Raw genomic sequence first — 25,060 nt, 5'->3', positions numbered from 1 at the left:
CCAGACCATCCCATAAAAGCCAATTTAACCTGCAATGTAACTGAAATGCAGCATTGATGTAAGAGTATTATGGAACAAAACCACTACTTTAAAACAATATTTCTACAAGAAAATGGATTCATGGCTCCACACTGAAGTAATACTACAATCCCAGGGCAAAAGGATGAGAGGCTCACTTCAGGTCAAATCACTGATTGCTGTCCTCAACGCCAAGAACAACATCTCTAGAGATGGGGAGATACATGAGAACGGAGCTTCCTGCTGGTATAAATCCTAGTGCAGCTCCCTACACACATGCTGCCTTCCTCCCTTTCCAAAGCACTCTAGAATAAGCAGAACAAAGACCACAATCCAGCCAGGTCCTTTGATTTCTAGTCCACTGTCACTTCTAACACAATTCTGGATAAAAATTTTCCTATTGAAATTTTTAAAATATTTTGGGAAGAATAAAAGAATCCTATCCTCCACCCCCAACAATAAACAAACACAATCTTAAGCACTATATTCAGCAATCTTAAAAAAAAGTAAGTCAAGCGGGAAGCTATTTGGAAAGTCTTGAAAAAAGTGTATAAAAACACTTTTTTCTCTACCTTCTGACAGCTTATATTTTTTTCCCCACAGCTTTGATATGTCCATTTAAGATTATATATGTAACTGATGTATATGACCATGTGATTTAGAGATTTAGTGATTTAGAAATCAAGTCTAACCTCATAATTTTACAAATGAGGAAACTAAGGCCCAGGAGTCCCTGATAGCACTTTTTCCCAAAAGCATTTCACATACTAAATTTGCATTGTAAATGCAATAAGAGCAACATCTTTTTTTTTAAGTAAAGATGTTAAATTTTAAAGAAAAATTAACATTAATTATCCCATTCAAAATATTAAAATTACTATACAAATAAAAATTTAAAAAACAATAAAAACCTCAAAAGCCAAAATACAATGTAGTATAAGAAATTTCTGAATTCTAATTATCTATCAATTCTCAGTGCAGAACTAACAACCTGAGACTTTACTGATTCAGCTGTTTGTTTTATTTTCTCAGGCTCAAACTGACTTCTAACTTCATATTTAATGCAATTCCTTTATCATTTAGTTTAAAACCTTTGCCGCTACCTCTAGATACTTCTTTCCAGATAACTTTCCCCAATAATGTATACATAGTTAAGCTACACTATCTATGCACAAGAGACTGCAATACAAAAACTAAAGATTGATTTTGAGTGGCAGGCTTTCTTCAACCAGCCCTGAGAAGAATTTGACAATTTTGAACATTCTTTTCCAACTCTAATGATTTATTTAGCTAATGATTGGAAGCCACAGTAAAATCTGTCAGTACATCAAAGCTAATAATGAAGAGTCTAACAATAAATTTCATTAGTGACTTGAAGTCTAATTTAGTTGCAACTGCTATAGAATTTGGCTGCCACAATATCAAGCAGATGTTAGATGCATAATGGTATAACAGAACCTTCAATTCCTTAATTGTGGGGATGCAATTCCTTATATTAAATTTTCTGATTCATTGATCAATTCCTTAAGCTGGAATTACTACTAGACTACCTGTAGTCTCCCTTGACAGTCTCATTCATTCTCATGTCTTCAAATTACCTTTAGGTAGATGATTACCAAATACATAACTCTAATTCTGACATCTCTATCTGCCAATCTTACATCTCCAACTGGATATTCCACCAGGTCCTAAAAATCACCTACTCATACTCTGACCAATATTTCTGTCTACAGCAGGATCATTCATATTCAAAATCTTAACTCTTTCCTCTTCCTCCCTAACACATTATTCAATAAATTAGTAAATGCTATGATTCCACTTCCACAACACCTCTTGAAGCCATCTTCTCCTACTTCCACTGCTACCACCCTAGTACAAGTCTTCATTACCATATAAGTGGAATATTATAAATCTCTTTATTCAACTCGAGAGAGAAAAACCTTTTTTCAATCTAGTTTTAAAAACCTCGGGGTAATACAACTTGGTAATGCCAGATACTTTTTTCCTACTGCCAAATGCAGTTTCCTTTCAGAAAATATTTAATATCAAACTTGAATTTCAATGGATTTATGTATAATGAGCTAGGACTGAAATTAACCTTAACTATAATCTTTCCATGAAGCACACTTAAAAATTCAACAATAATTACCACATCTGTTAGAAACTTAATAGCATAGTTTATATATCATCAATTTCTCAGCGCCCATCTTTCTTAATGCAGGATATATCATCTGCAACTGATACTTCACATATCTCTGAACTTAACAACATAGTGATGACAACACCCATCCTCTTCTCCCCATCAAGTCTTTGCTTTAGGTCAGTTGCTGCTCATATAGGATGGGGTGTATGGGGTGTTCAGGAGGACTAGCACCTCTGGTGTGAGGGCTTGCTAAACCCTCTTCAGGGCTGCTCATCCACCTTTGATGTCCACCTGATTCATCCAACTCTCACCTGTGGCTCCAAGAAGCAGTATATAGCATGCATAGCAGCCACACCGGGTAACTAATAGGCCTCAAACCCATCAGAGAGTTAAGGGGATGTCTACCCCAAGCATGTGAAGACTCCCCCTGGAAGAATGGACTGATGAGAATAATTCATTCCAACAGCCAGGAAAACGGCTGAAGCAGGCAGCTGTGGAGCACTTGGTCAGGCATTGAAGATGTCACGGTCATCCACTGCATGGCCACTGCCAATTGTCTTGATTTTTGTCCTGGATTTTGATGACTCTGGAAGAATGAGGCTAATGACTTTGTGCAACTCTGCCTCATTTAAATCTAATTCATGTGCAAGTCATCACCCTGTGATGTCATTGGTCCTCTTCAAAAAAGGACAATAAAACAACAACATATAGAATGACCTTTAGGCTGTTCACCATCCTAAGCGACCATCTCTGAACATTCTCCCAATAATCAAGTCCTTCCCAAAATATTGTGGCCAGAACTGAACACAATACTTTACATGTGGTCTGACGGAGGAAACTGAAGGAACTGAGATTAGGATAGAAAATGGTAAATTGTGTGAATTGAGTGAACCACACTGACTCCATCTTGTAACTCAATTCTGGAGCTAGCTCAGTTACCTTTCTATTCAGTTATAGGTCTAGTTCAATTTCTGTCTTGTTAGAAAAGTATATTCAATTGTGGGAATTGGGAGAAAACTTTATGGTATTGTTTGAACCTAGCCCTAAAGCAGCTGGGAAGCTGGACCACTTCTTGTTGTCCATTCTTTGTTTTTGAAGAGGACCAATGTCATCACAGGATGACGTCTTAACTTGCACATGAATTGGATTTAAGTGAGGCAGAGCTGCAAAAAGGCATCAGCCTCACTCTCCCTACCTCAGTCATCAAAGTCCAGCGGCAGGACAAAAGTTAAGACAACTGGCAATGGCCATGCAATGGATGACCAGGACATCTTCAATGTCTGACCAAGCTCTATGTGCTCCACAGCTGCCTGCTTCAGCTGTCTTCTGGCTGTTGGAACAAACTGTTCTCATCAGTCCATTCCCCTGGGGGAAGTCTTTACATACTTGGGGGTAGATATTCCCCTAACTCCTCAATGGGTTTGAGGCCTATCAGTTATTCTCAATCTGGGTTAGCCCATCTGCTGAGGGGGTTTTACAAGGGTGTGGCTGCTACGCATGCTACAGCTTATGTGAGCTATAGAATATGAAGAGACAGTTTTCAGATGAAGAAATCAATAGTATCTATAGTTATATGAAAAAATGCTCTAAATCACTACTGATTAGAGAAATGCAAATTAAAACAACTCTGAGGTACCACCTTACACCTCTCACATTGACTAAGGACAGAAAAGGAAAATGACAAAAGTTAGAGGGGATATGGGAAAACTGGGACACTAATATACTGTTGGTGGAGTTGTGAACTGATCCAATCATTCTGAAGAACAATTTGGAAGTATGCCCAAAGGGCTATAAAATTGTGTACACCTTTCAAACTCAGTAACCACTACTTGGTCTGTATCCCAAAGAGATTAACAAAAAAAAAAAAGGAAAAGGATCTCTATGTACAAAAATAGTTATAGCAGTTCTTTTGTGATGGCAAAAGAATCAGAAATTGGGAGCAGGCCCATTTATTGGGAAATGGCTGAACAGGCTGTGGTAAATGACTGCAATGGAATACTATTGTGTTACAAGAAATGACCAGCAGGATACCTGCTGCTTAACTAAGGACTAGTTATGCTGACCAGAAACTCAGGTCCAAAGATTAAGAGTTTTCTCATAGTTATACAACTCACCAAACCCATATGTTTTATCTAAAAAGCTGGCCCTATCCTGATCAGTTGTTGTTTCCACATTTCTTTGATTTTTCACAGACATGTGAGAGGATAGGGACACCTCTTTTCCCGACTTCAGGAAATTGTACCAGTTCACTCTCTCCCTCCCAATGTGAAAAGTCCCTAATTTTTCATCCAAATACAAATCAGACTACCTAACATTTCCTTTAAATTAGCTGGCCTTATTTGATTGTTTTTAACATATAAAAGTCTGTCTCCCCCTGTATTAGGAGCCTGGAACTAATTTTTTAGGCAACTGAGATGCATTGCTTTATAAACTGAAATGCTCAGAAACTCAAACCTTTGTTTTCTCAGTCATTGCATCTTTCACCTGCCACATGATGAGGGCAGATCTGTTCTCAATCTGAACAGATAACACTACAAACTTTGAATGGCTTTTAATTCTACTTTCTTTTTCATTCTGCAAGATACAGATTCCAAGGTATTTTTATACTCACGTTGGAATAGGAACTTGACAGGGAGGACAGGGCAAAGCAGTCCGAATATATACTGATTCAGAAATCTGTTCCCAGGGACCTGCAGGCTGATGCTGAAAACATAGGACTAGATTAAATTCACATTATCATATATGTGCTTAACCTCTATGTCCATGACAAACACAGCAAGACACATAATTAAGTAAAAAATTTCCAAGAAGAATGAAAAGAAATATTTGTTTCTTCACTGTTTTTTCCCAAGTATTTTGCCTAATCCTGTATTTTTATTCTTAACATTATGTTTTTCAATCAAAAAGATGTTTAATTTCCATAATCTCCTAAAATACTACCTTTTGAAGATTCACTATGCTTATTGATCAAAAAAGTTACTTGCGGATTTTTTTTTTGATCCATTAGAATGCGAGTTTATCTTTTCCAGGACAAAAAAAAGAATCAAAATTACAGCCAGAGACTAACTACTGGCTAAGGAAAGGAAAATCTTTTACTTTTCTACCATAGCTTTGCTCTCTCATTCTTTGTTACTTCTATCTCTCTCTCATCTCCCTTCAGTTGCTGCTGCTGCAATGAATTATGAACAACTGCAATTGAGCTACTGTTAAGAGCAGCTGCTTGACCAATATTCATGAATACACAATTTAAGCCAATAAGTTGGAGCTGCAAACTGCTACCCAGTAATCCTTTGCCCAAACTGATATTATGAAAAAATTTCTGATGGAAAGGTTTGAATTATTTAGTAAATTATTTACAACTCCCACTCTCCCAATATAAATAGAATTCAATTCTAATTTTATGCAAAAAGGGAGATCAGAAATGCTGTGTGGTCTAGATATGGATTCCTACTGACTTTTCTAATGACTTGTATAACTTTAGACAACACACTATTCTTTGAGAAATGGTGAGAAAAATCGGTCTAAGGAAGATTCAAAGGAGCAAAGGATTTGAGGCTTGACTAAAAAGATCATTTAGTCAAATATCTTCATTTTATAACTTAAAAAAAAACAGACTCAGGTAAAATGATTTGTCCAAACTCATACACACAGTAAGTGGCAAAACCTGAACTCTTATATTCTGCCTCAAAATACAATGCTCCTTCCCTTGTACAATACTATTTTAATATCTAGGAGTTTTGGGGGCTCCAAATTTTTAAGTACAAAGATTAGAGGAGTAAAAGAGAAATTAAAATCAATACAGTACTTCAAGGCAAAAGTATACTAAATAGTGATTTCTAAATATTTTCCAAAGAGGGATCAAATACATACAAGTGACTTGTTTAGCTAAAAAATACAAATAACTAGCTCTTTAAAACATTTCCTACCGTGCCAGTTTGCTTTACTAGTGCTTGGTCATGGCATGGCACAGGACACAAATGACGACATTTTCCCAGAATTTTCTGGCAAGGCTGATGACATGGAGGACAAGGGCCAAAATGACACCGATGTTTCTCTCGATTTGGATGATGGCAAGTTGAAGGCTGGCTAAATCAGAAAAGTATCAACAAATGTTTGTGGGAGTTTTTTTTTAAACTTATTCAGACAATTCTATTACAATTGAAATTACAAAAAAAAATATGCAAAGGTGTTGTAATCTTTACAGGGGCAAAATTCAGAAGTTAAAGGACTATGATATTATTCTTTGTGATTTCAATGGCATAGGGAAATCACGAGAAAAGAATTTTCCTAAGCAGGTCAGTACCTTCTCTACAACTTAATTGTCTCAGAGATGCAATACTTGAGCACAAGGCAAATATTGCACAAGGCAAACATTCACAAGCACAAGCAAAAATTCAGAAGCTCAGGTTACAAGATGAGTCCAAGATTCAAGATCAATGAACCACAAGCACTTTTCTGTTTAAGTTAATGATAGGCTTGGCATAACTTTTAGTCTTCAAATGAAAATTAATTTATGTGTTTATTACATCCATGTACAAATGTTCTATCCACATTTTAACACTGCAGTAAGTCAAATTTTAAGATGAGAAAATCAAATACTATGAAAAACTAAAATTCTGTATGGCTTCACACTAACCTACACAGCTCTTTGCACCTGGGTGGTTTGGTAGTGCGTTCTCTGCCACAAGGAACAGTCACCTTCGTATTACCACACTGGCACTCCACATCTACAGTTTCAGGACAGGGGTAACAGCTACCTAAAAAAAAGTTCATAAACATTTTAAAGAAAAAAATTCTATCTTGGGCAAGGATGACAAAAAGAATCAAAGTTAGAGAGGACATAAGAAGACAGACATACTAACGCATTGCAGGCTTAGTTGTAAATTAATCCAACCACTCTGGATATTAATTGGAATTATTCAAAAAAAGTGACCCAAACTGTTCATACCCTTTGACCCAGTGATCTCATTATTTCACACATACCCATGAAAGTTAAAACAGAAACAATGGTTAAATGTATACTAACCATTCACAGAAGTAATCTTTGTGGTGGCAAAGAACTTTAAGCAAAGTAGGCATCCACCAACTAGGAAATGGCTAAAAGTATGAAATATAAATATAGAATATCACAGTGCAGCAAAAAAGGACATGAGATTAGAGAACTTGGAAATATTTGTCCAAACTGATGCACAGTAAAATACTAAAATCAAGAGAATTATACACATAATGATTTTCAAAATGTAAATGAAAAAGATGACAGAAAGGTAAACTGAGTCATTTAAAAAACAGTCCAGAAGAATCGATAACGATGACACAGAGATGGAAAACTATAAGGACAGAAAAACATATCCCTTATTAGATGTCACTTTATCAGAAATTTTTGTGTAAATGCTTTTGTCACAAGAGAGGGTTTGAAATGACTATTATGTGAACACAAAAAGCATCACTAAAACTTTTTTTTTAATTATCTCATTTCTTCCCATATTAAAGATCCTTATTAAAATAATGAGCTTAAAGCAGTGATGCATTCTTACAACTATGCTTTCTTTTTCTTTTCTTTTTTTAAACACCTTTCTTCTTGACCTATCTCAGGAACACAATTTTACTCAAATGCAAAACCATCACATTATTACCATTTTCCCCAACTAAGAAAAAAAATCTGGTCATACCAACAAGTATGAATAATTCTCTAATATCTGTGACTTATGAAAACCAATAGACCTAGCTACATGATGGCAGGAATCAGGTCTTTCCTATCATCTTCACACGGACTTTTCTTCAATCACACCCTATCTGGCTGCTTCCTACAAAATATGCCTGTAACTGCTCCGTGCTCAAAAAACTCTAACTTGATCCAACCATCCCCACAATGAAATATCACTCTCCTTTTTTCTGTAGCAAAACTCCTTGAGAAAGCCATCTGCAATAGGTATCTCCACATTTTCTCCTCCCATTCTCTACAATCAAGCCCCAGAACTCATTCAACTAAAACTGCTCTCTCCAAAGTGACCAATACTCTTTTAACTGCCAAATCTAATGGTCTGTTCTCAGTCCTCATGCTTCTTTAACTCTCTGCAGGCCTCTGACACTGTTATTCATTCTCTTCTCCTTAAAGTCCTCTCCTCTCTCTATGTTTTTGGTACACCACTCTCTGACAGTACTCCTATCTATCTGATCATTCCTTCTCAATCTCTCTTGCTGGATGAAGATCCAAGTGACATCTCCTAAGCATGACTGCTTCACAGGACTCTGTTCTGAGCCTTCTCCCTCTATGTTACTTCACTTGGTGAGCTCATCAGCTCTCATGGATTCAACTACCACTGTATGCTGATGATTCTCAAATCTTATCTTTCCCTAATTCTCTACTGACCTCTACTCTCATATCTTCAACTGCTTATCAGACATCTCAAACTGGATGTCTAGGAGATGTCTTAAACTCAACATATCCAAAAGTAATCACATTATCTTCCTCCCTCCCCCCAAAATCTTTTCCTCTTCCATATCTCCCTATTATAGAGGGAGACCTTCCCAGCCACACAGGCTCAAAAACAGGTTCAAAAAGGCATCCCTGACTACTCACTATCTTACTGCCGTATGTAATCTGTTGCCAAGGCCTGTCAATTCTTGAGCTACTATATTAACCTGCAGATGGGTCTGCCTGCCAAAAGTCTCTCCCCATACCAGTCCAGCTTCCATTCAGCCATCTAAGTGATTTTTATCCTGTTTGTAGTTTATATGTACATAACTGTTTACATGTTTACTACCCATTAGACTATGAGTTCAAGGGCAAGGGCTACCTTTTGCTTTTCTTTTTGCTTAGAACAGTGCCTGGTACATAGCAGACATTTAATAAATGCTTATTGAATGACTGACTAAACTTTGCATTTTCCTTCTGCATATAATGTAGAAATCTTGAGTTAATAAATTCAATCATAACTGGGGCAGCTAGGTGGCTCAATGGATACAGAGCTGGTCTTGGATCAGGAAGACCTGAGTTAATAAATCTAAACACAAGTTCTCATACATATTTCAAGAAAAAAAATGAACTCGAGTTTCATTTTTCTCTCCCTTGGTTCACAACATGGTAGAAGCATTTGGGTGATAATTAAAGTTGAGTAGCAAAAGAGAGAAGAAAATCTTTATTAAACAAAGAAGATAAGTTTGAAATAAACTCCCCCAGATTCCTGGGTACATCTCAGAAGGACATTCCTAGTTGTGAAGAATCAAGGACAACAAACCTGGCCTTAAATTGTTTATACACACACACGCACGTGCGTGCACACGCGCGCACACACACACACACACACACACACACACACACACACACCCTCTACCATACTATCCTAACAATTCAGTAAAGTCTCTAAGATATTCAATAACTCAATCAAAGCTGACAGTGACAAAGATTCAAGTGGACTTTCTAAAGTTGCTGACAGCCTTCAGGATTATGCTATCCAGCGCTTCTTAAACTTTTTCCACTCATGACCTACAATTTAAGAAGCATATTCAAATTCTTTTGAAAGAAAAAATAAATACCATTCACAATTACATAGCTTTCCTTGGAGGAAGGAAGGGAAAAATTCTCTCATCTAAGTCTCATACCTTCTTTAAAATAAGCTACTGTTTTTGCTTGCTTATTTTTTTTTCATAGAATTCTTAAATGGTTCTATCCCCCAGCTTTCAACTCTTTCTTCCCTTTTCTATCTCACAGAATTCTAGGCAATGGAGCTCAATTTTTGATAATAGCAAAAAATCTCAGGAGGCCCAGGTTACACACGACCAAGCTACTTAAATCTACTACATAGGAAACATTCCTATATGTCTAGTTTTAAAAGTCTGCTTAGCATACTTCTGGCTTTCAATTTTTAAAAGTCCCATGTTTAGTATGCATATTTTTTATTTTGACACTTTACCCCTAAAGTTGGCCAGAGAACTTTACCATACATTCTAGTTAATATTTAAGGACAGCCTACTGTTTCCAACAGAAACTGAAAAATAACCCCAAACAGCCTGGGCAACCAGGTAGCATTAAATGCTGAATAAATGACTTAGGGGGGAAATGATTACAAAACTGTTGTTCTAAAAACAGAAAACCAAAACCAGAAATAATCAGATTAACAAAGTTTTACAAATTCCATTCACATATTCTATTTCTACAACTGAATATAAAGAATAGACTATTTGTAACATATATATAACACCTTTGGCTTTAAAGCAAATATCAACTCAAATCTTAATGACTGAGCTAGAAACAGAGAGAAGCCAACAACACCACAACCTGGGGAAAATCCAATATTTGTTATGCAAATTACTCCAACTTTGTGATGGATATTTTAAAGATGGATTATTATAAATGTTATATTAATACCAATTCAAGGCAAGCCTCCCTGACCCAGATAGCAGTTAATTTCATTTTCTGATCTCACATACAAGAACAAATAGTTTTATCTTAACCTTTCTGAAGACTGACAAAAAAATTACTAATAAAAGCTCAGTACAGACAATTATAAATCAGATGCCATTTCAACACCTTTTGCCAATTTCAGTATTAAACAAATAAATTCAGCACTTATCTAAAGCCAATAGAAACTTATCAAATATAACCTTTTCTTCATCCCAGACCACTGACCTAGACAATCACTCTATTCAAGCTCTAATTTATACAAAGAGTAAATGCTTTGTAATGATTAGTAGACCAGGTTTAGAGAATTGAAAAGGGGGGAAAAAAAACTAAATGGCATTATCACTTTTACCTGACAGATATTAGTCATGATATGAAGTCCTTCATAATGCATAAATTCAAGACCCAGTTTAGCTATGTGGTCCACAATATGCAAGTCCTAGTATGTGCCAGTACAATTTCTTTCACCAAATAAGGAATAATTATTTTGCTTAGCCTAATAGGATATAGAGAAGCTTGCAAATTTGAAGCATTTTGTCTTTGGTGTCATAGATCATGTATAGCAACCTAGACCCAGACAACTGTGAATCCAATACATTTCGCTCCTTAAAGGAAAAATGTCAACATTAAAGTGAAATGTCATATACTAAAAGGGGAGAGATGTGGCCAAAAACCACCCCTTCAGGTGTAAAATTATTTACTTAGGCTAACAAAAGGTGTTTAGAAGGAAAATTTCCCAAAGAGTTTTCAAAAGAACAGCAAATAACCATATGAAAAACCGCTCCAAATCACAAAGAAATGCAAAACAAAAAAAAAGCAAAACAAAACAAAAAAAACAAAACAAAACCCTGAGATCTCACATCTCATCTCACATCCAGCAAATTGGGAAAGATATCCATTACCAGGTATATACATCAAGGAAAGCTATACAAAAGAATGTGCAAAAATAAAGGTCCCATATGCACCAAAATATTTATAATAGCACTTTTTTTGTGATAGCAAAGTACTGAAAAGAAAGTAGATGCCCATTGATTAGACAATGGCTAAACTTATTGTGATACACGAATTTAATGGAATATTCCTGTGCTATTAAAAAAAAAAAAAGATGAATGATGAAAACACAATAGAACATGGAGACATGAACTGATGTAAAATGAAGCAGAACCAGGAAAACAACATACACCATGATTACAACAATGTAAATAAAAAGCATGGCAATAATGATAACATAATGAATGTTATGAACTCTAGAGAATAAACTAAAAGAACAAACTGAAACAATTAGCAAATTCAGCAAAATCACAGGATATAAAATAAATCCACACAAATCATCAGCATTTCTTTATACCAAGTCCAGCAGGAAGAGAAAGAAAGAGACATTCCACTTAAAGTAATTATAAACAGGACAAACTACTAGGGAGGCTACCTGCCAAGATATACACAGAAATTATATGAACACTATTATAAAACACTCAAATAAAGACAAACGAATAAAGACAGATCTAAACAACAGGAGAAATAGCAATTGCTGATGGATAGCCTGAGCCGATATAACAAAAATGACAATACTACCTAAATTAATTTGTTTATTCAGGACCATAGCTATCAAAAGATTACTACTTAGGGCTAAAAATAATAATGAAATGAAATTCATTTGGAAGAACAAATGGACAAGAGTATCAATGAAATTAATGAAAAAAGTAGGAAAGAAGAAGGTCTACTAGTACTGGATCATAAACCATAGCATAAATAAACTATACAAAGATGTAATCTTCCAGACAATTTGGGTAAGAAAAAGTCGAACAGCCGAACAGATTAGATATACAATATACAAAAGCAAATGAGCATAGTAGTCAATAAAACCAAAGATCCCAGCTACTGGAGCAAGAATTCCCTATTCAATAAAACATGTTGGGAAATTGGAAAGTACTCTGGTAGAAACCAGGTACAGATCAACATCTCATATATTTTAGCAAGACAATCTCCAAATGAGTATATGATTTAGATATAAAGGGTGATATCATGAACAAATTACAGGAGAATGGAAGTAATTATCATCAAGAGGTATGGACAGCAGATGACTTCATGGCCAAATGAGAGAGGTTCACAGCAAATAAAAGAGGCAATTTTGATTACATGAAATTTAAAAGGTTTTGCACCAATAAACCAAAGGAGGGAAAATATTTGCAGCAAGTTTATATGGTAAAGGTGTCATTTCTAAGATATAAAGGGAAATGAGAAAGATTTATAAAAGTCATTCCCCAATTGACAAATAGTTAAATAATATAAATAAGCCATTTTCAGAAGAAGAAATCAAAGCTATCAACAGTCATATGAAAAATAATGTAAATTACCAATAATCAGAGAAATGAAAATTAAAGCAACTCCAAGGTTCTACCTCGCACCTATCATTTGGCAAACCTGACAAAAAGGAAAGTGACAAATGCTCTAGAGGATGTGGTAAAGCAGGTATACTAACACAATGTTGGTGGAGCTGTGAATCAGTCCAACCATTCTGCAAATCAATTTGGAACTATGCCCCTTAACCCAGTAATACCACAGTTGGTCTATACCCCAAAGAGATCAAATACAAAAGGAATGGTTTCAGAAGAACCTGGAGAAGACCTATACAAACTGATATAGATTGAAGTAAACAGAACCAGGATAATGTTTATACAATAACAGTAATGTAAAGACAAATAAGTCTGAAAGAAATAGGAACTCTAATCAACACAATGACCTACCACAATTCCAAACATGCTATCCACCTCCAGATAGAGAGAGGACTGGCTAATGCAGGAATTTGAATATACTTATTTATAATGGAAAAAAATAAGTATATAACGGAAAAAATAAAAAGAATAAAGTGCATGCTGTAAAATTATAATGACCAAACTCAGCCTCAAAGAAGAGATATGAAGTCACCTCACCCTCCCTCCTTGTGGAGATGGAGGACTTTTCTTTTTCTTTTCTTATATGTCCGTTAGTTCTGTTGAACTGTTTTTTCCCTCTTTTATATTCTTTGTTATACTGCTCTCGAGGAGAGAGGAAAGGACATACTTGGAAATGTGGTGATATTAAAAACCTTATTTCCATAAGCACTTACATCTCAAACAGTTAAAAACTAAAAAGCATCAAAAAGTTAAAGAAAATAGAAAGGAATATGAAAACTTCATAGAAATAATTAAGGTCTTATATTAACTCATTAAGAATAAAATAAATAGAACCAAGAAAATGTACATACAGTCATAACAATGTAAATGGAAAGAAATAAAATGCTATGTAATTGTGATTATCGAAGCTTAGCACCTACTTCAAATGGTTGTTGAGAAGATGAAATGAGACATTTACAAAGGTTTTAGTATAGTTTACGGCACACAACATGCACTTAAATGCTTGTTCCCTCTTGCCTTTCACCTTGTTGCCAGAAAATACCTGAACAAATGTACCTCTTCCCTTTCTTTGCAGAGGTAGAGACTAGGGTGTACACATACAACGCCAGACTTCGTCTGTTAGTTTTGCTGGACTGCTTTTTTTCTTCCCTTCTCTTTAACAATAAATAACAATAATAGTTAACACTCATATGGCACTTATTACGTGCCAGGCACTGTGCTAAGAGCCTCACAATTATCATCTCATTTGATCCTCACAATAACTCTGGGAGTAGGTGTTATTATTATCCCCATTTTACAGATAAGGAAACTAAAGCAAACAGGTTAACTGCCCAAGGTCACAGAGCTAATAAGTATCTGAGGCTGGATTTGAATTCAGATTTTCCTGATTCCAGGCTCAGTGCTCTATCCACTGCACCAGCTGTCCTTAACAATAAGCAAATTAATTTCATCAAAATAATTTGATTGACAATAGTTTTGATTTACCTAGGCTTAGGCCTATTATTTATTTTTTATTATAAAGGATAAATGGCATTCTGATTAGGAAAGGGAGAGAAATACTTGGAAACGAAGGTGATACATGACAAAACACTTCGATAAAAACTTAACATTAAAAAAAATTTTAAAGTTAAATATCCTCAGAAAGGGTTAAGTCTACCAGTTTTCTCAGCATTAATTGCTTTCAACAGCAGCACTTGGTGAGATCAGCAGCACTCTTACAATGAGAATAAAAAAACAAGAGTAATTATAGCTATGCAAAATCAGAAACTGACAATCACAGGATAGACACTGGGCATCTAGTGGAAAGGGGAAGAAAAGGCAAGGGGAAGGAAAAAAGGTTTAATTACATATCATATAGTATGTTAGTGAAAGTCATCTCTCATGCTCGGTCATATTTAAAACATCTAATAGTATACAGAACAGAAACTTGTATCTTTTGATAATTTATATTGTAAAATGAGTCAGATTCCACAGAGTATTTCATATTCTTTAAAGAGCTTAAAAAAATTAAAATAAAATTTAAAAAAAGATCTTGTTAAGTATACTCAATCAATTTTACATTTCATAAGCACAGAAGAAATACTAAAGTTATAACTATTACTAAAGTCTTCCCTCAAAGCAAATATGAATAGTCTTCAATTTGAAAGATTTGCAGATTTAAATTCTACAAAAGCTTTCCTTCAAAGATTTTAGAACCATTCTTCCCTTTAGAAGCTGTTTTTCACCAAAAAGGCACATTCCTAAAATACAGTTTTAGGTACAAAATCTTTTAAAGGGAAAGACTATTTTGTAACACTCACATACATAATAAAAGAGCACTTATCTAACCAACAAACTTTCTAGTTTTATAATGTATTGGGGCCCAGGCAGAAAAGAATCATTATCAAACTTCTAATCCCTTATTTTGAATAGAGTATCTATTCCTAGGGACCTAAATTCTGTTTGAAAAGAAATAAACACTCTATTGTGAAGAGATAGCATGTTTTAATTACTATGCTCAATGGCAGGTTATACACAGTGCATTTATTTTATTATTTTAATAAGGTTTTCACAGAGGAACATGGTATTTAATTTAATTACACGTGTGTAATTTAGAGGAATGGTAGAAAGAAGAAAATGCAATTTTACATCATTTTACATCATTCTAAAAATGAAATTACCCAAAGTTTCATAAATAGCAAATATTTCACACCAATAAATACTAGTTTTATCTTACATTTAAGAGATGTTTTTAAAAAAATATAACCAATGTTTTCAATAAGTCCATCAAGGACCTAAAATAAAAAACTTGTACATTTTTAATTATAAGCACATGATCAAGAATCTATGTGGCCACACAAATTTTCTACAACTGTTAACTAATCTAATGGCCACACAAATTTTCTACAACTGTTAACTAATCTAAGCATTTTAGCATGATACCCACTTGCACCACGATAGCAGCAGGCAGGTCATTAGTCTCCATTAGACCTAATCATGTATCTTTACTTTAATTAATTATTATTATTTATTATTATCATTTGCTAAAAAAATCTCTACTAGCTGCCCAAGCCATGATCATCAAATAATTTAGATAAAATTATTTTTCGTAAAACTATGGAATTTGAATGCAGATTGAAGCACACTTTTTGCTTTTTTTTTTTCTTCTGTTTTGTTTTGTTTCCTCTTTCTTGTGGTTCCTCCTACTGGTTCTAATTCTTCTTTACAACATGACTAATATGAAAATATGTTTAATAGGAATGTATATGTACAGCCTATAGCAGATTGCACACTGTCTTGGGGAGGGAAGAGGAGAAAATTTAAAACTCAAAGCTTATGGAAGTGATTGTTGAAAACTAAAAACAAATAAACAAATTTTTTTTAAAATGTGCAGTTTATTAATTAGCAATTAATAAATTAATATTAATAAATGCAATACATTTCTGACATAGTAATCTAAATAAAAATGAAAAACAAAACAATTTTCATTTCTTTTACATACTGAATTTACTGTATTTAATTTTACCTCTGTGGCAGACGGAGGGACACTTATGTTTTCTACATCCTAAAGCTCGTGCACATGGTAGATCACAAGGTGGGCAATTTCCTGGGCAACACTATGGAGGAAAAAAAAGCACACAAAGTCTAAGTAACATTGAATTATTCTCCCTAGTTTGAGGCCCATTACAATTTCTACCAAGAACCTACAGGAAGTAGTATGATAAAAACTACAGCCTAAACATTTTTAAAATAACTTTTTTTTTGCTCTTACCTCCAGCACTTAAGCACAGTGCTTGACACATAGTTGGTGTTTAATAAATGTTTATTTTCTGAATGACTTCATCTACTTAAGTGAAATTTTAAAAATCTTTCCTTTCCTTTATTTTAAGCTTACCTTTAAAAAAAACTTCCCACATTTTTATTTTCCCCTTCAGTTAATTCTCTTTGTTGTTGCTCAGTCATTTCAGTCATGTCCAATTCTTCACAACCCCATTTAAGGCTTTCTTGGCAAAGACAGTGGAGTAGTTTGCCATTTCCTTCTTCAGCTCATTTTACACTAAAGCATACAGCTTTAAGTGACTTGCCCAGGGTCACACAGCAAGTAAAAGTCTGAGGCCACATTTGAATGAGTCTTCCTGACTTGCAGCCCAGCACTCTATCCACTCCACCATCTTAATTTAAATCAGTTCACTGATTAAAAAGCACAATATGTTTGACTATTATGAGTAAAGTAGCTCAATATAGCTTAGCTACTGGTAAATTCATACAATAAGCTGGTTTGGGTGATTTTTTAAATGAGATTAAAATAGAGGGCAGTTGCCATAAATAATCTATAATAGTTTCTCAAATTGGGACTCCAAAGACACCAGGATAATATTTGTAGGAATAAATCAGTGACATTTGATATCCCTGATCCATAAACTAGAAAAAACACAGGTGTCTGGAACTTGCCCAATTCTTATCTGCACAAGCAGCAAGCATACTGTCATTTCAAGTCCATGCCAATATCCCAACACTGTCCTAGCCATCTATGGTCTTCTTTAATAAGGGCTAACTCCCTTCTACCAACTCTAGAGAACTATAAATCTCTTTTTTTTAATGCAGAAGATGAAGCAATGATAAGAAGTCATTTTTGGGGACTTAAAAGTCATGGCATCAATAAGTAAGCAGTTTCACTGTAGAGAAATACATAAAGTGTTAGATAATGTAAATAAATTTTAGACGCTTCCAAAAACAATTAAATGTTAACTTAATGCTTCTTTAAAGCATTAAATGTTAACTATAAGCTTATTCAATTAAGCAACTGTTTACTGAACTCTGCCAGGAACTGTGGAAAGAACACAATAGCAAATAAACTAGTGGGCAAGTGGGGAGCACTCAGAAATGACGAAAATTGAAAAGGAAGAGCAGTGAAAAGGGGGAAAAGAAAGAAAACGAGTTTAGTTTAAAATCCATATGATCCAATATGACCCAAAATAACCCAAGCTTAAACTAGCTCTACTGGCAATGTGTATACAGGCTCCTAAGGTCACAGCCACACAGCTACTATTTTCTTAAGAAACTGTTCATAGCCACATCATCTGCCACTCATCTTCCTGACCCTACCCTCTCCCTTGCCAATTCTTTCTTCTTAAAGCTACCAAAATAGTGTTTCTAATGTAGAAGTCTGACCAACCACTTTCCTGACCAAAAATCCTCAGGGACTCACCATGTTATAACAGTAATTTCCAAAATTTATTTCATCAGTAAAAAATGCTTATGTGTTGCCCCAACATATATAAAAATATATTTACTTAATTATAAGTTCTATGCATATACTATTGAATAACTACATATATAATAAAACATTAAAATAGAAATAAAAGAATGAGATAATGAAATAGTTTGAAAGTAATATTTAATTGCCAATACAAAAACCATTTTTGCTCTTACTAAAATGACTGTTAATCTATCAACATGCATTAATTACCTGCTAGGCACAAGGGATATAAAGACAAAGAATCAAACAATTTCTACTCTCAAATAATAGTATTTTTAGGGGACAGGAATGTGATTGAATGTGCTTCATTATTTCTGAAAGTCTGGGTTTAATACTTTGCCATACAGTGTCTCAAAGGTCTAGTTCTAGATAGGGGACTAGCAGGAAAAAGCATAACAAAGCAGCTCTCAAAACTCCTCCAAAGAGATAAGAAAATGTACCAGACCACATCCTGATGGGAAAATAGAAGAAAAAGTCACAGTGAATCATTTTTCCAGCCAAGTCAACCTGAAGAAACAGAGAGGTCTCGGGACACTGAGGCCTGGGCCTGGCCAGAGGCCTTCTGTGCACCAAAGACTCCTACATGAGGGCAGGCTCCAAGCCCACACTGGAGCACCCTGACCCATACTGGGGAAACATGACACAAACAGGAGCCAACTGGCAGCTCTGGGGGCCAAAACCCAGTTCTGGGTCAATAATGTAGGGTAAGCAGAAGAAGGCAGCATTCTAGGGCAAAGAGAAGCAGCAGGTCCTAGGCAGCGCACCAAGAGAGAAGAAAGTTCAGAAGGGAACAGACACCATGGGGCTTTGAACCCTGGAGCAAAAGGGGGTCTCAATTCCAACTTCCAGCCTCACCTGCAATGGAGAAAGAACCGGGCCTGGAGTCAAAAAGCCCCAAGTTTGACCTGAGTTCAAATCCAGCCTCAGACACTTAACATTTACTAGCTGTGTGACCCTGGGCAAGTCACTTAACCCTGATTGCCTCACCCCCCCCAAAAAAAGCCTTCAAATACGGCCTCAGATACTTCCTAGCTGTGTGACCTTGGGCAAGTCACTTAACCTGCTTGCCTCAGTTTCCTCAATGGTAAAATGGGAATAATAACATCTACCTCCCAGGGTCATTGTGGGGATCAAATGAGACAATATTTGTAAAGCCCTTAGCACAGTGCCTGGCACACAGTAGGCCCTATCTAAGTGCTATTATTTATTATTATTATCATCTCCCTGTCTACTGGCTGCTTCCCTACTGCCTACAAGCACGCTCATGGCTCCTCCTTCCTCACTTGATCTACATTTCCAGCTAACTTCTTCCCATATCTCTTTGGCCTTTTATGGCTAAACTCCTTGAGATAGAAATCTACAACAGGTGCCTCCACTTCCTCTACTCACTCTCTTCTTAATTCCCTAGAGTTTAGCTTCTGACCTCATATTCCACTGAAACTTCTCTCTCCAAAATGACCAATGACCTCTTAATTGCCCATTCTAATGGCCTTCTCTCAATCTTCATTCTAGATTTCTCTGTAGTCTTTGACCCTGCCTATCACCCTCTTCTCCTTGATACTCTCTTCTGACTAGGTTTTCAGGATGCCACTCTTTTCTGGTTCTCCTCCTACCTATGTAACCACTCCTTCTCAGTCTCTGCTGCTGGATCTTCATCCAGGTCATGAGTGTTCCAAGGAATCTGGTCCTGGGCCGCTTCTCCCTCCATATTATTTCACTATCAGCCACCGTGGATTCAATGATCATCTATGCTGATTATTCTCAAATCTACTTTATCCAGCCCCAATCTTTCTGTTGACATTCAAGCTTGCATCTACAAATGCCTCAAACTAGCTGTCCAGTAGATATCTTAAACTCAACATGTCCAAAAGTGAATTCACTATTTTCCCCCAAAAACCCTCCTTCCTTAAAAACTTCCCTATTACTCTTGAGGGTAAGTACCACTATCCTCCCAGCTCCCCAGGCTCACTGTCTAGGTATCATCCTTGACTCTTCACTCTCACCACCTCCATACCCAATCTGTTGCCAAGACCTGTTGATTTTATCTATGTAATATCATTTAAATATGACCCCTTCCTATCCTCTGACACTGCCAGCACTGTGAAACAAGCAGGCCCTCATCACCACCTGGCTGGTCTATTGCAAAAGCCTGCAGGTAGGCCTGCCTGCCCTCAACTCTTTCCCCACTCAACTATCATAGTGATCTTCCTAGAGTATGAGTTTGACTATGACCCTCTTCTACTCAACTAACACCAGTGGCTCCCTACCACCTCCTGGATCAGATATAAAATCCTCCAACATCCAAAGCTGCCTAGTTAACTTGGAGTTTACTGGCTAGATTTTCTCAAAGACCATGCCTTAAAGCCAGTTCACTCAGGAACTCATAGATTAGACAACAGGTGTGGGGCCAAGCACCTTAATGCTTATTTTTTGGGCCCGCCTGGCTCAGAGCGAATGTAAATAGTAAATGTTTTTCTTTTGGCCAGCAACCCTGAGTGTCTTCCCCTCCCAGTTTGATTTTTTTTTTTAAATTAAAGGAGCCATCAATCAATTGACTCACTTCTTAAAAAGGCCTATTTGTTGAATGGGCATTACCTCACTCAAAGTGAGAACCTGAAAAGAACTTAGCTTAAAAGGCCCGGGTCTCCAACTGCATCCTGGGCCATCTCCAGTTATCCAGATGAATATCTGGCCTCTGGACCCAGATGGCTCTGGAGGAGAAAGTGAGACTGGGGCCGTGGCACAGCCCTCTCTCACTCAAATCAAAGTCACTTGCAAGTCATGTCATCATCTCCCTGATGTCCCAGTCCTCTTTGAGAACGAAGGACAAACAGCAACAACAAGTTCCCTAATGCCTCTAGGACAAAACAGAAATTCTTCTGCTTGGCATTAAAGCACTTTCATTTTGATTTTGGCTTACTTTCCCAGACCCATTCCAAATGACTCCCTTAAGTGAATGCATTAAGCTTTCCAGAGGATCCCTGAACTCAACATTCTACAGACTGTCCCCTGAAACGCATGCCCCACTACTTCTGCCTCTTAGAAACCTGGGCTTTATTCAAGGCTCAGCTCACAAAGCCCTTCCTGGTTTCAAGTTGTTAGTGCTTTGTTCTTCCTCAAATTATCTAATGTTCACTTCTGTAAACGCTACTTCACTCCAGACGAACATAAGTTCCTTGGAGGCATGCACTGGTTCTTTGTTTTGTCTTTAAATCCCTGGTACCTAGAATACTGCCATGCCCCTTGGGCCATGGATTTTGAGCTGGAAGGGTATTCATCAGCGGCCATGTAGTACAACTCCTTCATGGTATAAGTGATGAACTGAAGCCCGAGCCCACACAGGGAATGAGTGACAGAGCTGGAAGAGGAGGTGGCTGAATGAATGCTTGCTGAATGGAGAGGCTTCCAAGTGGACCCTTTTAGCCTATGATCCATCCCAAAGCAGAGTCTATAATCCCAAGAAGTATATAATTTTCAACCCTTTAACATATCCAGTGGTAGCATTATTATCAAAGAATCAGATGATTACAATTAACATTTTTATGGTACTAAAATGTATCAAACCTCATTCCCACATTCATCTTTCACAAAAGTGTAATTCTACAACATGCAAAGTCAGCATCCTGAAAACCATGAACACAGAACTTCAGCGAAATCAAAAGCTAACTGCTCACAAAGAGCTTGGGAACAGCTGCGCTAAGAAAATGGACAGGCAGCATGGCAGAGGGAAAGCATGCCGGACTTGGCATCAAAGGGACAGGGAAGCAGAGAGTAACAGGAAACATTACAATGTAACTCCTCTCTAAAAACCTCCCCCAAAGAGACCTAGGAAATGCCTCAGGTCAATGCTGATGAGGAAATCCAGAAAAGGTCCCAGCAAGTCATTTGTGTAGCCCAGGAAGGTCCAGAGACACACAGACGTCTGCAGACACTAGGGAAAGGCCAGGAGCACACAGTACCCAGGGAGAAGCTGTGCATTATACCACCACACCAAGGCAGTGGAAGATTTATCACTAACTACCCACTTCACGATCATAGATCTGGGACAGGGTTAGGAAACCTTCAGCAGCAAGTTATGTTCTCCAGCAGGTATGCCTTGGGATGTGTCCCAAGAAAAGGAGCAAGTTCAGAAGCAAGCAGCAACTATGTGGATCAGACCCCAGGAGCAAAGTGGGATCTCAGTTCCTGCTTCTAACCCGGCCTGCAAAGGAATAACTACACCAAAGAGGAGCCTACAATTCTGTCACTCTGAAGCAACAAAGCTTTTAGCTGGCTGACAGGGGCTGAGTCCAGAAGTATTCTACTGTGAGTGAGATCCAAAATTGGGTCAGGAACTTACATAGCTCAGACTAGGGGAATGGTGATCAGACTCTGCCTTGAACCAGACTACTTTGGGAATACCAAAATCTTGCTGGTCCCAGGCCTATCCCTGAAATTCTTAGTATTTCAAGAGAACCACAACAGGACCAACCCAGACCTTCCCTCTAGAAGTGCATGAAAGCACAGCACCAATATGAAGTCCAAAGTCCAGGAAGTAGATTAGGTAGGAGAATGGACAAAAAAGGATGCCACCATGAAGAGATATTGTAGTGGCAGTGACACTCAAGACACAAACACAGAAGAAGGGAATGACTCCAAAATATCTGCAAGCAACACCTCAGAGAAAAACATGAGTTAGGGAGGCACACGTTAAAAAAAAAAGGGAAAAAATATTTTTATAAATTGAATGAAAGCACTTGCAGGGGGAGGTAAAAGAAATGACAGCTATGGATGAAAGAACTGGAAAGGGAAATAACAGCTTGGCACAAGAGGTTAAAAAAAAATTTACCCAAACAACAAACTCCCTGAAAACTAGAATGGACTAAACAGAAGCCAATGACTGCATGATATAGTAAGAGATACTAAAACAAATTCAAAAGACTGATAAAATAGAAAAAATGCATTATCTCAAAGCAAAAACAAATGACCTAGAAAAAAAGATCAAGGAGGAAAAATTTAATAATTATTGAAATATATGAATGCTATGACCAAAAAAAAAAGGACCTAGACATATTTCAAGAAATTTTAAAAGAAAACCATTCATATCTTTTAGAAGCAGAGGGCAAAGTGGAAACAGAATTCACTGGGACAGGGACAAGGTACAGTGAGCAACCTGCAGCAGGTTTCCTCCTGAAAGAAATCTCACAATAAAAACTCCCAGGAACATCACAGCCAAAATCTAGAGCTTCCAGATTAAAAAAAAAAATACTGTAAGCAACCAGGAAAAAAAAGAGTTCAATTTCCCAGGAGCCACAACCAGGATCACATATGATTTCATAGTTCTCTGCTTTAAAAAAGCAGAGAACTTGGAACACGATAGCCCAGAAGGCTGAGGATACACTAGGAGGGAAGGAAAAGAAGGATTAAGGAAAATTATTTCACATAATCAAGATACCAAAAAATAGACTGCTATAAAAATAAGGACAAGGGAGCTAACACTTCAACCTCATTTTTATCTGAACTGGTCAAGGAAGGAAGAATAGACAGACAGACAGACAGAGACAGACACACACACACACACACACACACACACACAGAGTTGGGTTGAGAAACATATTTGACTCAACAGGGAAATAGGAGGGAAAGAGAAGTGGGGAGACTTAATAGAGGGAGGAGAGATTAAGAGAAGGATTAATCCTAACTAAAACAAACTATAACTAATGATGTACAAAAATATTTATCATTCCTTCTGAGGTATCAAAGAAGAGAAATCAGAAGAGGTACTCATAAACTGGGAAATGGAAGAACAAGTTATGGTATGTTAATGCAATAGAATACTATTGTGCCATAAGAAATGATGAAGGGGACAGATTCAGAGAAACCTGGGAAGACCTGTATAAACTGACGTAGAATGAAATGAACAGAACCAGGAGAACAATTTATACAACGACAACAGTGTGGCAAAGGCAAAAAACTGATCGAATTAGGAATTCTGATCAGTGTAATGAACAACCTCTATCTCAGAGAACCAATAATGAAACACGCTACCCACCTCTTGATGAAGGCGTAAGAATTTTTTTGGACATGGCCAATGAGTGAATATATTATGACTGACTACACATGTTTGTAATGGGTCCAGTTTTTCTTTTGTTCTCATGGAGGAGGAGGAGATTAGGGAGAAGATAAAGAGTAGGATTTGCCCTGGAAGGTTCAGAATAGATTTCTGCTGAGTAAAAACAAAATCATGTTTTTAAGAATATAAATACAAGGGCAGCTAGGTGGTGCATTGGAAAGAGCACCGGCCCTGGTGGCATCACACATATAACCCTTACTAGCTGTGTGACCCTGGGCAAGTCACTTAACCCTGTTGCCTAGACCACAAACAAAACAAAAACAAGAATATAAATACAAAGTTTCATCCTGAGGCTTTTTCATCTCCTCCTCCCCCTTGCTGGACCCATAGGACTATAGGCGCTATCTATCTGACCTGAAACTGAACTTTCTTTTAAGTTTTAAGTTAAGTCATTTTCCCCAATTAACTTGTTGTTATTCAGTTGTTTCAGTCATGCTCAACAATGTGACCTCATTTGGGGATTTCTTGGCAAAGGTACTGCAGTGGTTTGCTATTTCCTTCTCCAGGTCAGTTTACAGAGGAAGAAACTGAAGCAAACAGGGTTAAGTGACTTGCCCAGGGTTATACAGCTGGTACATGCTTCAGGCTGGATTTGAACTCAAAACTTCTTGGCATTCTCCACTGTGCCACCTAGCTGGCAATTAGCTTATGAGCAAATAAAGAAAGCAGAGAAACAGTAGCCTTTCCTATTTGTATCCTTAAGTCTTAGCACTGTAAGCCCTTAATAAATGTTGTTTCTGGCTTTCAAATGCCC

At 36.8% G+C, this 25,060-nt stretch overlaps 2 protein-coding genes across 3 annotated transcripts in view; one reads left to right on the top strand and one right to left on the bottom strand.

The window, feature by feature from the left end:
* The window catches only part of NFXL1 (nuclear transcription factor, X-box binding like 1), an 81,831-nt gene that overhangs the window by 29,994 nt on the left and 26,777 nt on the right, over positions 1–25,060 (bottom strand). For both annotated transcript variants that reach the window (XM_020990542.2, XM_020990540.2), the window contains exons 12-15: positions 16,461–16,551; positions 6,798–6,918; positions 6,088–6,247; positions 4,773–4,864 (exon numbers count right to left, since the gene is read on the bottom strand). In XM_020990542.2, coding sequence (XP_020846201.1) covers positions 4,773–4,864; positions 6,088–6,247; positions 6,798–6,918; positions 16,461–16,551 — 464 coding nt within the window. The remainder of the gene's footprint in view (positions 1–4,772; positions 4,865–6,087; positions 6,248–6,797; positions 6,919–16,460; positions 16,552–25,060) is intronic.
* Positions 22,768–25,060, top strand: part of LOC144455454 (uncharacterized) — a 35,056-nt gene continuing 32,763 nt past the window's right edge. Inside the window, exon 1 of the mRNA XM_078148860.1 lies at positions 22,768–22,867. Coding sequence (XP_078004986.1) covers positions 22,768–22,867 — 100 coding nt within the window. The remainder of the gene's footprint in view (positions 22,868–25,060) is intronic.

Source organism: Phascolarctos cinereus, unplaced genomic scaffold, assembly GCF_003287225.1.
Source record: "Phascolarctos cinereus isolate Bilbo 61053 unplaced genomic scaffold, phaCin_HiC Scaffold_9;HRSCAF=440, whole genome shotgun sequence".
NCBI lineage: Eukaryota > Metazoa > Chordata > Mammalia > Diprotodontia > Phascolarctidae > Phascolarctos > Phascolarctos cinereus.
The sequence above is the reverse complement of the archived record's forward strand: the minus strand, read 5'-3'. Positions and strand labels throughout refer to the sequence as shown.